General features: G+C 40.7%; 1 protein-coding gene across 2 annotated transcripts; it reads left to right on the forward strand.

The window, feature by feature from the left end:
- Window positions 1-487: 487 nt before the first annotated feature.
- elovl8a (ELOVL fatty acid elongase 8a) lies at window positions 488-4,851 on the forward strand. 2 transcript variants are annotated; one of them, XM_048260962.1, is made up of 8 exons: window positions 488-728; window positions 831-897; window positions 2,381-2,568; window positions 3,004-3,084; window positions 3,269-3,325; window positions 3,400-3,514; window positions 4,020-4,147; window positions 4,572-4,851. In XM_048260962.1, the coding sequence occupies exons 1-8, from the start codon at window positions 714-716 to the stop codon at window positions 4,737-4,739; spliced, it is 819 nt and encodes a 272-aa protein (XP_048116919.1). In that variant the 5' UTR covers window positions 488-713; the 3' UTR covers window positions 4,740-4,851. The 2 variants fall into 2 exon arrangements, with proteins under 2 accessions (XP_048116919.1, XP_048116928.1); XM_048260971.1 differs by lacking the exon at window positions 488-728 and having other exon boundaries at window positions 863-897; window positions 2,365-2,568.
- Window positions 4,852-11,716: the final 6,865 nt, after the last annotated feature.

The following is an 11,716-nucleotide window of genomic DNA, read 5'->3' on the forward strand; positions in this document are numbered from 1 at the left end:
CTATAGCCTATATTATGGTCACAATGACAATGTGGACACATGACAAACAAGCAGAACAACCATGGTCGTCAGTTTTTGTGTGTTTGTTTGTTTAATGCAAGGTAGTCACAGAGTTCTACCTGTGTCTGTGTAAAAAGGTCGCAGTGAGGATAGCCTAGCCTATAGGTGTATCATGGTAGCCAGGTCGCTAATAAACGAAGCCTGAGCGAACCAGTGGTTTTCTGCCATCAGCGCGCATAAATCATTCAGTATTCTCGGAGACGGTATAAGCATCTTGTGACTCCAAACCATCGCTTGTTTCGCACCTGAACAGTGGGGTTAATACATTTTTTATAATAAACTGTTGTCTTTCCATTCCTTAATCCACATGATACTTTTTCCATTCTGAAAAATACACTGATAACTGCGTTTTCCTGCGTTCTCGAGTAAATGAGGGAGATGGAGCGTTCTAAAGTTAAGAGTGACAGCGGAGTTGTGTAAGGGATTTTGTCAGGTTAATCCGTCTTGGAGCGAAAGCCCTCCGTAACCTTATCATCCCCTAATAACCTAGTGACTTCAGTGTTAAATAGCTTTCCTGCCAGTGAGGGACGGTGCTTTCTTGGAAAAAAAGATTCCAAATTACGCATCTTCTTCAGTAGTCTATCCAAACACGTTGGATTTGTCGTCTTCTAGTCTGTTTTGTCGACAGATGGCAGCATTTCTTTATTTATAAAATGACGAGAACGGGGGTAAGTCGAGTGTCTACCGTACCGATAGGCTATCACTTTTTGTGAAATAAAAGGCTTGATTGTTTGTTATTATGTGCGCCGCAAACATTTTTGTCCATACAGGTGTCTCAAATCGCCTCGCCATGGCAGAGACTTCTAATCTTCTATCAATGGATCTTAGACAATGGAGGTAGGCCTTTATATAAAAAATAATTTAAATTCATCATCTCTGTTTTTGGACCCAGAGCTTGCGTGTGTGTGGCTAAGGGCTCATTTATTTCATGCGCATGCCCTCTTAATTCTCATGATTGCAAATATGGTGCTAATATGGTCAGTGTGTTTTTGCTGTGCTATTTGGATACATCCAAATGTATTTTAAAATAAAATATAAAATACCCTAATTTAAGTGTATCAAAAATAAATAAACTACAACATACAGTAGCCACACATGTATCAAAATAAATACTGTATTTTTGTATTTTCGAAACACTAAAATATTCTTTAAAGGGAGCATGAAATCACTTTGCAAAACTTCCATATTTGTCTATTTAGTCTAGTCCTTCATCAGTACACTGACTGTTGATTAAGTGGACAGCGTTTGAGAGCAACAGCTTTTATCTGCCTACATAAATCTGCAAAAAGTCAACAGATCAACTGTGCGGACCTGCCTGTTACATCTCATAGCCGAAATCAGAGCTGTACTCAAAAAGTCACAACTTGTCAAGTGGTACGAACTAACCACCAAACCCATTGAGAGCCACATAATATGGGTTTAAAGCAACCCAATACAGTTCTATTACCTTAAAATATGACTCATGGTACACTGGCATATAATATGGAGAATGAAGTCTCTGACATTGTTAGTGCATAGAATGCTTCATATTGCTTTAGGTGATACATGGGGCAACTGTTTGAACAGGGCAACCACATAACCGGTGCCTGTTCCAATTGGATGATCATGTTCATTTGCCTGATGATTAAAGTTATCAAGAAAATTAAGTTGCCCAATATCAAAGGGAACGTGCCAGAACAACAATACTCAGGAACGTTGAACATTGCTCAGAAAGGTGCCTTGTGTATCATCAGCTTTGGAGGACACACACACATCACAGTCAAAGATGCTCCAAAGTTCTACCAAAAACAGGCAAACTTATATATGTGGGTGAGCAAGTAACCATGTGGTTGAGTGAATGGGTTAGTGTGAGAGAGGGAGTGTTGTGTGTGTGAGCAACCTACATGTTACTCATTTTGCACTGGATCATCTCAAAATTCTGATCACAACAAGTCTGGGCAAATTGCTAACATCACCAAAAGTATTGGTTTTACCAAAAATATTTGGCAATATTTTCAAACTACAAAAATACACACCTACAAAGTATTTTGATACAAAATACACAGCAATTTTCTTCAACACAATAAAATGCAAATGACAAAATACAATTTTGTATTTGAAATACTTATTTTAAATAAATGTTTAAATGCCTAATACTGCTAATCCCTGGCTATGCACAACTATGACAATTTTGTTCCCACCAAAAAACTATTCTGTGAAGTCATATTGAGTCTTTTGGAGAAATATTTCTGTCAGTGTTTCTAGAGTGCACACACCTGCTTAAGATTTATGGAAACAGTATGTCTATTGCTGATATTTAGATAGATTGTGTGTCCCTCAGACAAAAGGACAGATCCATGGCTGTTGGTGTACTCCCCTGTCCCCATCACCTGTATCTTCCTGTGCTACCTCATCATCGTGTGGCTTGGACCAAAGCTAATGGCACACAAAGAGCCAGTCAACATCAAAGCCATACTCATCATTTACAACTTCACCATGGTGTGCCTGTCTGCCTATATGTTCTATGAGGTAGGTACAGACAGGGTAAATCCACACACGAATGGGAATGGTTGTTGAAGCCAAACAGTAGAGCTTATGCTTTTGTTCAGCCTTGTATATGGTCCCAAGTTAACAATGTTGAGGGCATCATGATACTCTGGATGATGTGTGTCCCCCCAACCCCGGAACCTTTTTCCAACATAACACTACTTCAACAGGTGTGAAATCTTGAATGCCTTTTAAGACATGAATCATGATTGATAAGGTTTGGACAGGTTTATGAGAGTTTGTCTTTTCTAGAATTGCAGCAGAATGGTCTTTTTTTGCAAGAGTCCCTAGTTTGTATTGTCCTGTTTTATTCATTGCCTCATGTTTCAGACTGCTTTTTTTCATTACTGGGGGTTCTGGGAACACTTTTTTTCTCACACAAGTATTGTTCTCTGCCCCACCACCACCTTCCATAAGTTTACCGCGACCTCCTGGTTGGCCAATTACAGTTTACTCTGTCAGCCAGTGGACTACAGCAACAGCCCATTAGGGATCAGGGTAATTATTTATTAATTTCTCTCTTATTTATTAATATCTCTCTTTTTACTGCTCTCATCTACATCCCTCTGAATTTCTAAATGAATTATAAATGTTCCATCTTTTCAAGTTTTAACCTTATTTCAGAAACCAGAAGCATGACAAATGTAGTACTCCAACTAGCCTAATTGTTCCTTCTGTATAGATGGCCAGTGTGTGTTGGTGGTTCTACTTTTCAAAAGTCATTGAGCTGAGCGATACAGTAAGTCAACAAATTATACGAATGTAACACGGAGATTCCAGGACTCTGTCCTCACTTAAAGTTTATTTTCCCAGGTGTTCTTCATCTTAAGGAAGAAGAACAGTCAGTTGACATTCCTACATGTCTACCACCACTGCACCATGATCTTTAACTGGTGGGCAGGTGTCAAATATGTGGCTGGGGGCCAGTGTAAGTTCTACATGCACGATGTACGCACACATAAAAACATACACAGAGTTGAGGCATTACACTATTCTGAAAGAATTTTGACAATGACAGGAATGCTGCTATGCCCTGAACAAAATAACACTAAGCCTATCACATTGATTCCAGTTTTATGTGGACTGGTGTCATGACTGATCAATACAATGTTGGAGATGCCTTGCTTTTGGGCAGACAAATCACTGAGACATCAGAATCATTGATGTTAATTTAACATTTAAGCATGCAAACCAAATTTCCAACTGAAGCTTTTCAGCCAGTACCTCTAATATGTTTCTGTCGGACCGCTTTGGGACCATGAGTGGATGCACTGTACTTTTTCAGCCCAAGTTTTGTAAGACTACAGAAGATTGAAACGCTTGAAAATACCAATACAAATGATGATATCATTGAGCAGTAATCAATGCAGAAAAACGGCACAAATAAGTATTCTGCGTTTTTGTTTATCCATTTGTTTGTGTGTGGTCCTCAGCATTCCTGATTGGACTCATCAACTCTCTGGTCCACGTGGTGATGTACATGTACTATGGACTAGCGGCCCTGGGCCCCCACATGCAGAAGTACCTGTGGTGGAAACGCTACCTGACCTCCATACAGCTGGTAAGGCCTGGCCATCATATAGGATCCTCTGGGTCACACTGATGTCAACACAGTCAATTATTAAATATACACAAAGCCATAATCTTCATCAGAGATGCCTAGTTGATTGTATTCACAAATTCAAATTTTCAGTCAGTATTTAGTACTTGAAGTGAGTAGAGGTATTGGTGTAGCCAAAATGTGTTAGAAACCTTTTTGCCCAACAAATTGTAGTTTTATTGTAATCCTTAGGTACAATGTACTTAGAAAAAAGTTATTCTTAGTTAAGGATTGTTGCAACATCTAATATGTGCTCTCATTTGAGAAGTAGTGTACTTAAGACTATTGTTAATTAATACTTAACGACTACCTCTACTCCTGGTCATAATGTAGCAAACCCAGATGCTTCATACAAACTAGTCAGCTAGTGTCTTTATCACTGCAGCTCCAGTTCCTCATTGTTACTGTTCACACCACCTACAACCTGTTTGCCGACTGCGACTTCCCCAACTCCATGAATATCGTTGTGGTAGCGTACGCCATCAGCCTGATTGGACTCTTCAGCAACTTCTACTATCAAAGCTACATTGCCAAGAAGACCAAGAGGCTGTGACGATCCACGATCCGACACAAGCCAAAGATCTCCCCTACCCTGTGACATGTCGCCGTACACTCGACACAGTTAAAGTGAATATGTGTAAACCTTGTGGAAATAAAGGACAGAAAGTGACAACTTGATACCTGTGATCTCTGTGTTCACCTTTGGGGCAGGAGTGGGATCGGGTTTAGTGAAAGCAATCTTGTGGAGATGATGTAGCCTCAGATACTTCATCTGTGTACTGTGTCACAGTATCTTCTCCAACCTAAAGAAAACACATTGTATACACACACAGACACACACACATACATGTGCGTGCACACCACACACCCACACACACACACACACACACACACAAACACATGTACACACACACACACACACACACACACAAAGGGCAGTCTCTCTCCACCCCCACCCCCTACCCCCAGTGGTTATCAGAGATGTAGTGCTTGCTGTGCTCTGGTGATCTGGCCAAATTGAAACAGACCTGACTCTCTCTTCTCCTCCTCACTCTCCTTATTCATCTCCTCTCCCTTGCTGACACTTCATTGGCCAGGGAACTCTGTGAACAGGAGAGAACCAATCAGGGAATACCAAGGGAGCTTTGTCATTAGTGAGAGTCCCGCCCCTCCCAGTTAGCTGAGTAGGATGAGTTGTGCTGGCTGTGATGCGATAGGCCCCCGTCCATCCCCCTCTCTCCGCCCCCAGCTGCACTGCATTACACAGAAGGCCATCTGGGTCATGGACATGGATTCATTCACTTCCTTTGACTTCTTTGATCCACATCAATTCCACTCTGCATGGTTTCATTTGGTAGCATTCAGACATACGTACAGATGAGTGGTTATTGTGGTAGGCTTTCAGGGTTGTTTTCCTTAGACCGCCATGCTGGAGGCAGATATGTCAGTAGTATCTGCACAATGAGAGTTTGGTACCTCCACGTTTTTGTCGCAAGGTCCCTGGTGCACATTAAGCATCTGGGTGCGAAGCTTATAGGCATTTTTTCCCAGAAGACACTTGATCCGTTGAATTGCTGGTGTTACATAGAATCCCCCCCGGAAGCAGATGAGTCAAAAAACCACAGGGGATGATTGGAACGCCACAGGAAATCACCCACCCTGTTATAAAACCATTTCAACTAGGGGTCAACACAGTAGGCTACATGTTTACAGATCTCAATGCAACATGCTTTCTTTATGCTCTGCAGATATGTGTGTTTGCTCAGTTGTTCTAATAATTTATATAATCAAACTCTGTTATCCAGATTGTTATATTTCCAACTCTCGTCACATATAATTATTGCTACCAGTTCACCCTGTGTACCTGAGAGGAATCATTGTTAGGTCTGGAATGCTGGTAACTCAGGCACCTTTGGGAGGGATAGCAGCATTGAAGTTTGTTCTGACTCATGCTCCAAGCTCCTTATATCTGTCCTGAACATATATCTTCCTCAGTCTGTATCGGAGTCATCACGGCATTAACCAAAACATGCACAGCCCTTTGTGTAGACAAACCTACAGTTTTCATGTCAGGTGTTAAGCATAGAGCGACTGGCTGCTTGACTGCTTTATATATATTCAACATGCACTTAGTTCTTTAAGCCCCTCTTATTACACGACTCTTCAGAGTGCTGCAGAAAGTTCCATTCACATGAATGGGCCTTCCCAACGTTCGGGCCTATGTTAAATCTATATAAATCACCGGCAAAGTATATAATCACCGCTGTCAATGGCAACGGGTTGATTAACGTCTTTCATATCCCTCCGCAAGAATTCCGTTCGCTTATTGCAATGGAATTTCATTGAAAGGAAAGTAAGCTAGTAAGGCGTTGCCCACATAACACCTGAAACTGTCAAGTTCTATCTGTGTGGCGAACTATTTATTTTGTCAGCGGAAGACACAAAACGGTAGCAAAATCATTTTTAAAGATTCATTGTGTTAGGTTTCTTTTCTCTTTTTGGCAAGTAGCCGTGTAATAAGAGGAATTATGTATTGTCCGCCAGTAATTATCAGAAAATAAGTACCTTCAGGCAGGGCTTGAAAACGAAATTATTTTTCAAACGTTCCGTTCCGAACGGTTCAGGTAGGCCTATGTTTAACGTTTTCGTTCTTGCATGCGTTCCGCCACCAACATATCGGTCCTGAACGGTTGAACATAAAAATATCGTTAGTTCTTAAAGTTCTGGCAGTGTTTGGCGGGCCTATCAAGTCTATTTTTGTGGACTTTACCTGAGAATAGACGTAGGCTACTCATTATTTCCCCTTGATTTAGCCTATACCGTAGCTATGCCCAAAAATAATAAATCACAGGCGGCATCCAAAAACATTCAGTTGGGCTATCCATCCCATAGCCTACAGACTTACTGTAGGCCTAACCTATGCCTATAAATAATTTCTTATCAAAAATATTTCTGGATACGTGCTAAACTCCTTACCTGGTTATAGCCTAAGTTTTATCCATATGGAGATCTTCAAAGGCTTAGCTATAATTCCAACCCTGTTTATAAACGAACCTGTCTGTTGCTGACAAGGCCTATCTCAAATTTCCCGTTTAACTCTTCTACATAGAATAGGCTATAATTGCGCAAACATTTTAAATCTCAACTTTAAAACGACAAGGCGTGGACAGGCAAAATAGGCTATTACGCATAGGCTACAAACAATTTCCAAATCAGTTTCAGTAGCCTATGCTACGAGCTGGCCCTAAGATCGAAGTGGCAGCCGGATAGGTTACATTACAACAGCAAGACAAAATATACACATTTGGACCAAAGGTCCATTTCTTTTTTTTTTTTTTTTTTTTTTCAAACTGCAGAAATCAAATTATTAGGCTGTTATATAGAGAAAAAAAAACGTTATTAACCGGTTTTGTGGATTTCAGAATAACGTTTCTGTTCGAACAGTTGAAGACCATTTTGTTTTCGTTTCGTTTCTGCTCCTCGTAAAATTCCGTTCGTTTTTTCGGTTTTCGTTTTTCGTTCCTTGAACCGGTTCGGAGCCCTGCCTTCAGGTCGAAGCAAAACCCCTCCGCTGCTCGTCAGGGTTCTGTTCTCCCTGTTGGGACTTATGTAAGGGATAATGGACGACACGGTGGTCTGTTCACAGAAGTTAATGCACGGTCGAGGTTGTAAAACGGCCCCGACGCGAAGCGGAGGGCCGTTTAAACCTCGTAAGTGCATTAACTTCTGTGAGTCCATTATCCCGCTTATTCCACTGTTGCCACTTGCGTTGTGTTCATTTCCTGTTACAATTTAAAGTTTTAATCGCTAAAACTTGTCTTGTTTGTAGAACTACTTTCTTCCAACACATATCAACTAATTTCTTAACTTGCAGGACAAACTGCCGTTACTAGTTCTAAATGGATGGTTGCTACGGCACTTTCTTCCAACACATATCAACTAATTTCTTAACTTGCAGGACAAACTGCCGTTACTAGTTCTAAATGGATGGTTGCTACGGCCAAAGGCCAGTCGTTAGTTCTATCTCTCCCGTTGTCAAGCGGGCGTATCCCAAGATTCTGATGAACTTTAGCTTGGAAACATCGCTATTTTACTTAGCCTGCTGTCATCCATCTAGCTAAAAGCCACCTCCGTCATATGCTACAATGTTGCCATGTTCTGAACGTCTGCATTTTACAGCTCAGATGCAACCTGACAGTTCATTTAAACTTCAGAACGAGTTCGGCGAATTAATATACAAGTGTGATACAGGCCTACAAAATGGATCTTCTTCATACACGGGTTTCCCGTTTACCAACAAAACTAGATGCGCGCGCAGCCGTGAGGCAGAAGACGCTTGGTGGCCGTCCACAACGTTATAAACTTAACCTAAATAGTCAGCTGCTGTAATCTACAATCGGATTTTTTTGTATACCCCTGTTGTCTCAATGATAATAACATCTCATTTCAGACTATATTTCAAAGTTTGACGTTCATTTGCATTATTAATATAACATCGTATTTTGTCATTTTTGCATACATGCATACATTGCATTCCGTTAGGGATATTGAACATATTTAACATTCTCTAACCATCGTGATTTCGAATTGGTGCAGTTTTCAGCACAAAAACTCATTTTATTCTTTTGCTCTTTTGCATTGCTCTATGCTGTTCTATGGTGCTTTCTGCCTCTTGGTTGAGCACGCATGTTTTCGTGACGTTGCATAGAAATCCATGTATAGGTGTGCAGATAACATCAAATTACATACAATGGGAAATTCAACCAATCAGTGGAATAATTTCCGATAATTACCGGCGGACAATACATTATCCCTTTACTTGTGCATTATGGTTTGTATAATATTGTTTTATTTCCATTAGGCTGTTGATTAATTTGACCTTATTGTTTATTATTGATATTCTCCTTAATGTTGTCTTGCCATTGTTTTTATATTATTGATTGAATGGACATTATTGTTTATTATTGCTTTTCCCCTCATTTTCATTGCTTATTTTTATTAGGCTATTGATTGAATTGACATTGTTGTTTATTATTGCTATTCTCCTTATTATAGTTTGACCAACATTCTAATCTGTTCCCTGTTAAATTTTAAATATTATGTTGTTTTTGTATTTGTGTGTCGCTTTGGACAAAGGCGTCTGCCAAATCCCATAACCATAACCATATATATTGAACACAACTGCCTTATTGCCTTATATCAAATGACAATGTCTCGTAGTCTCATGAGAGATTCAAAGCTGTCCCCTCAGTCTGCCTCGAATGACTCCACCTGTTTAAGTGAGTCCTCACACACACTCAAAGGAGAGTCTCCAAAATTGTGTATTGTCTGGGCGCCCCATGTTACCTCTCTGTTGAAATCAATAAACAGGCCTCGTCAGCCTTCCTTTCAATGCTACGTTCCCGATGGCAGCAGGCAGATGAAGGCCACTTCTGAAATCACATAAGTAATAGCCATTTTGGGGGGTATTTGACAACAGGCCTGGATTGAATGGGGGAAAGACTTGTTTGAAAAGAATGACAACCTTTCACAGTGAGAGAAAAGGGTAAAAAGAGCAAGCACTCTACCTTTCTGTTTGTGCTGCTGGAATTCCATATTTTATTCAGAAATCCCGCTCATTCGTACAGCATGGGAACAATGGACTACACATGTTTGAGTGTATTATCACACCAACCATCAGCTTCAGATCGCAGATCACTGACCTCTTTGTGCTCCTACATGGTGACGAATGGCGGCATGATTAAGTGTTGATGAATGGAGACTGAATTCTGTGCCTCCCTGCATTTCCCCACCCATCCTCTGGAGAATGTGTCAGCTGTAGCCGGTTGTTCCTCGTCGCTGCTGAGCAGGTCAGTCTGAGGACCACCCTGCCCTGTAATTTGTAATCAGCTGGAGGAGCCGCTCCCCTCATCGGCCAGGGCTCATGGCAACAGGACAGCAAGTGGACACTGCTCAGCTAAAGGTCCATGAGGTGAGCAGGGGTGTAGTGGTAAATTAAGAAGTGGACTATGAACTATGATTTCTGTGATCCCGGTGAGGTGGACTGCGCCATGCGGTATCGGATTTTTAAAAAAGGCATTCAGAACATGTTTGATGATGGTGGAGGTTATTGTCCAATGTTTATAACAATACCAGTGGTATTAAATGGTTCCTAGAGTGTTGATGAGTGTACATATTGCAAATGTGGATAATACAGTGTGATTTTAGAATGTTAAAAGTTGCAATTGGTGAATAAACTCTTCTGATTGGTGGATAAACTCTAATAAGAGGTGGATAAACTCTATTTCTGAAATTTCAGAGGTGGATAAACTGTGTTTACTTGCGTTTAGCCTCCACAACAGCCCTGGAGGTGAGAAGAGGTTTCCACACAAGTTCAGCAGAACATTAACACACAAGTTAACAGGTGGGTTTGCCGGCCTCTTGAAGTGTTGGAACTTCTTCTCCCTATACCCTTTACTTTCTGGCCCTGTTGGAGTGTTATACACTTCTTCTCCCTATACCCTTTACTTTTTGGCCCTGTGGTGTGTGAGAAAGGTCAGACATAAAGGGCATATGGATTCAGAGAACAGCCTCTGCTGAAAACTGGTGAATGAGTGCTGAGAAAGAACAAGCCAAATTGTCGATTATGGAGGTTTTAAATCAGTGGTCAGCGGCCCACCGGTGGACTGTTAGGGTGTTGCTGATGGTCTTTGACAATGCATTAAAGAATGTATAGTCATTGAGAGTCACTATTTTTTTATTTAGCAGTCTTCAGGTTGCTTCCTTTGTCAGAATGGCGGTCCCTGGGTCTGAGAGTATTGGATTCAGAACTTATTATTTTTTATATACATGTGATTTAGGTCCGGATTCCTCTAAGTTTCTGAATAGTTTAGGGGGATAGACCAAATATATTCTTTTTGGATCACTAGCTCTTGTTGTGATTATTGTGAAAATTTGCTCTTTGATTTATTTGGTTGTTATTGTACACCAATCATGTGTAGCTATTTTTCATGACTTATGAAGAAATCAGTTAAATCATATATCTAGTCATGTACCGGCTTATTTGGATCTGACTAACTTTGATGAAACAATTGTATAATCATTTACATTTTGTGCATTTCCCAGGAATATTATGATTTTGCAGTGTTTCACTGTTCAGCATGGCTGCGTCAGTAGCTATCTGCTCCGGATTGCCAGGTTGCCACTAATCAGGGTCTGATTCAGTGTAGTCCACGTGAGATGGGATGACCAACGCCATCTCCCATCAGCCTGGAAGGATACTTAAACCCTAACTATTTCCTTGTCTAGTTAGAGCAGCTGATGGATCTTTAGGTGAAGTCATGCTGTGTCTCCCTTGATGCGCATCATTGTAAATAAACTCCGTTCCTGATTTTTCATACTACATACTATGTTCTGACTGGGTCTCTATTAAATCTATGGTATCAAAATTACCATCAGGTCACAATCAGTAAAATTCCTGTTTATCAGGTGGGCATATAGAGTAAAGTAAAGTGACTCGTATCCCAAATGACACTGACTCAGAACAGCAGG

The sequence above is a fragment of the Alosa alosa genome, chromosome 1, assembly GCF_017589495.1.
Source record: "Alosa alosa isolate M-15738 ecotype Scorff River chromosome 1, AALO_Geno_1.1, whole genome shotgun sequence".
Lineage (NCBI taxonomy): Eukaryota > Metazoa > Chordata > Actinopteri > Clupeiformes > Clupeidae > Alosa > Alosa alosa.

Bases quoted from the DNA above. Each gene is read 5' to 3' on its own strand.
- elovl8a (XM_048260962.1), top strand. The intron at 898-2,380 runs GTAGGCCTTTAT...TGTGTCCCTCAG, and splicing joins ATGGATCTTAGACAATGGAG to ACAAAAGGACAGATCCATGG. The intron at 3,515-4,019 runs GTAAGTTCTACA...TGTGGTCCTCAG, and splicing joins ATATGTGGCTGGGGGCCAGT to CATTCCTGATTGGACTCATC.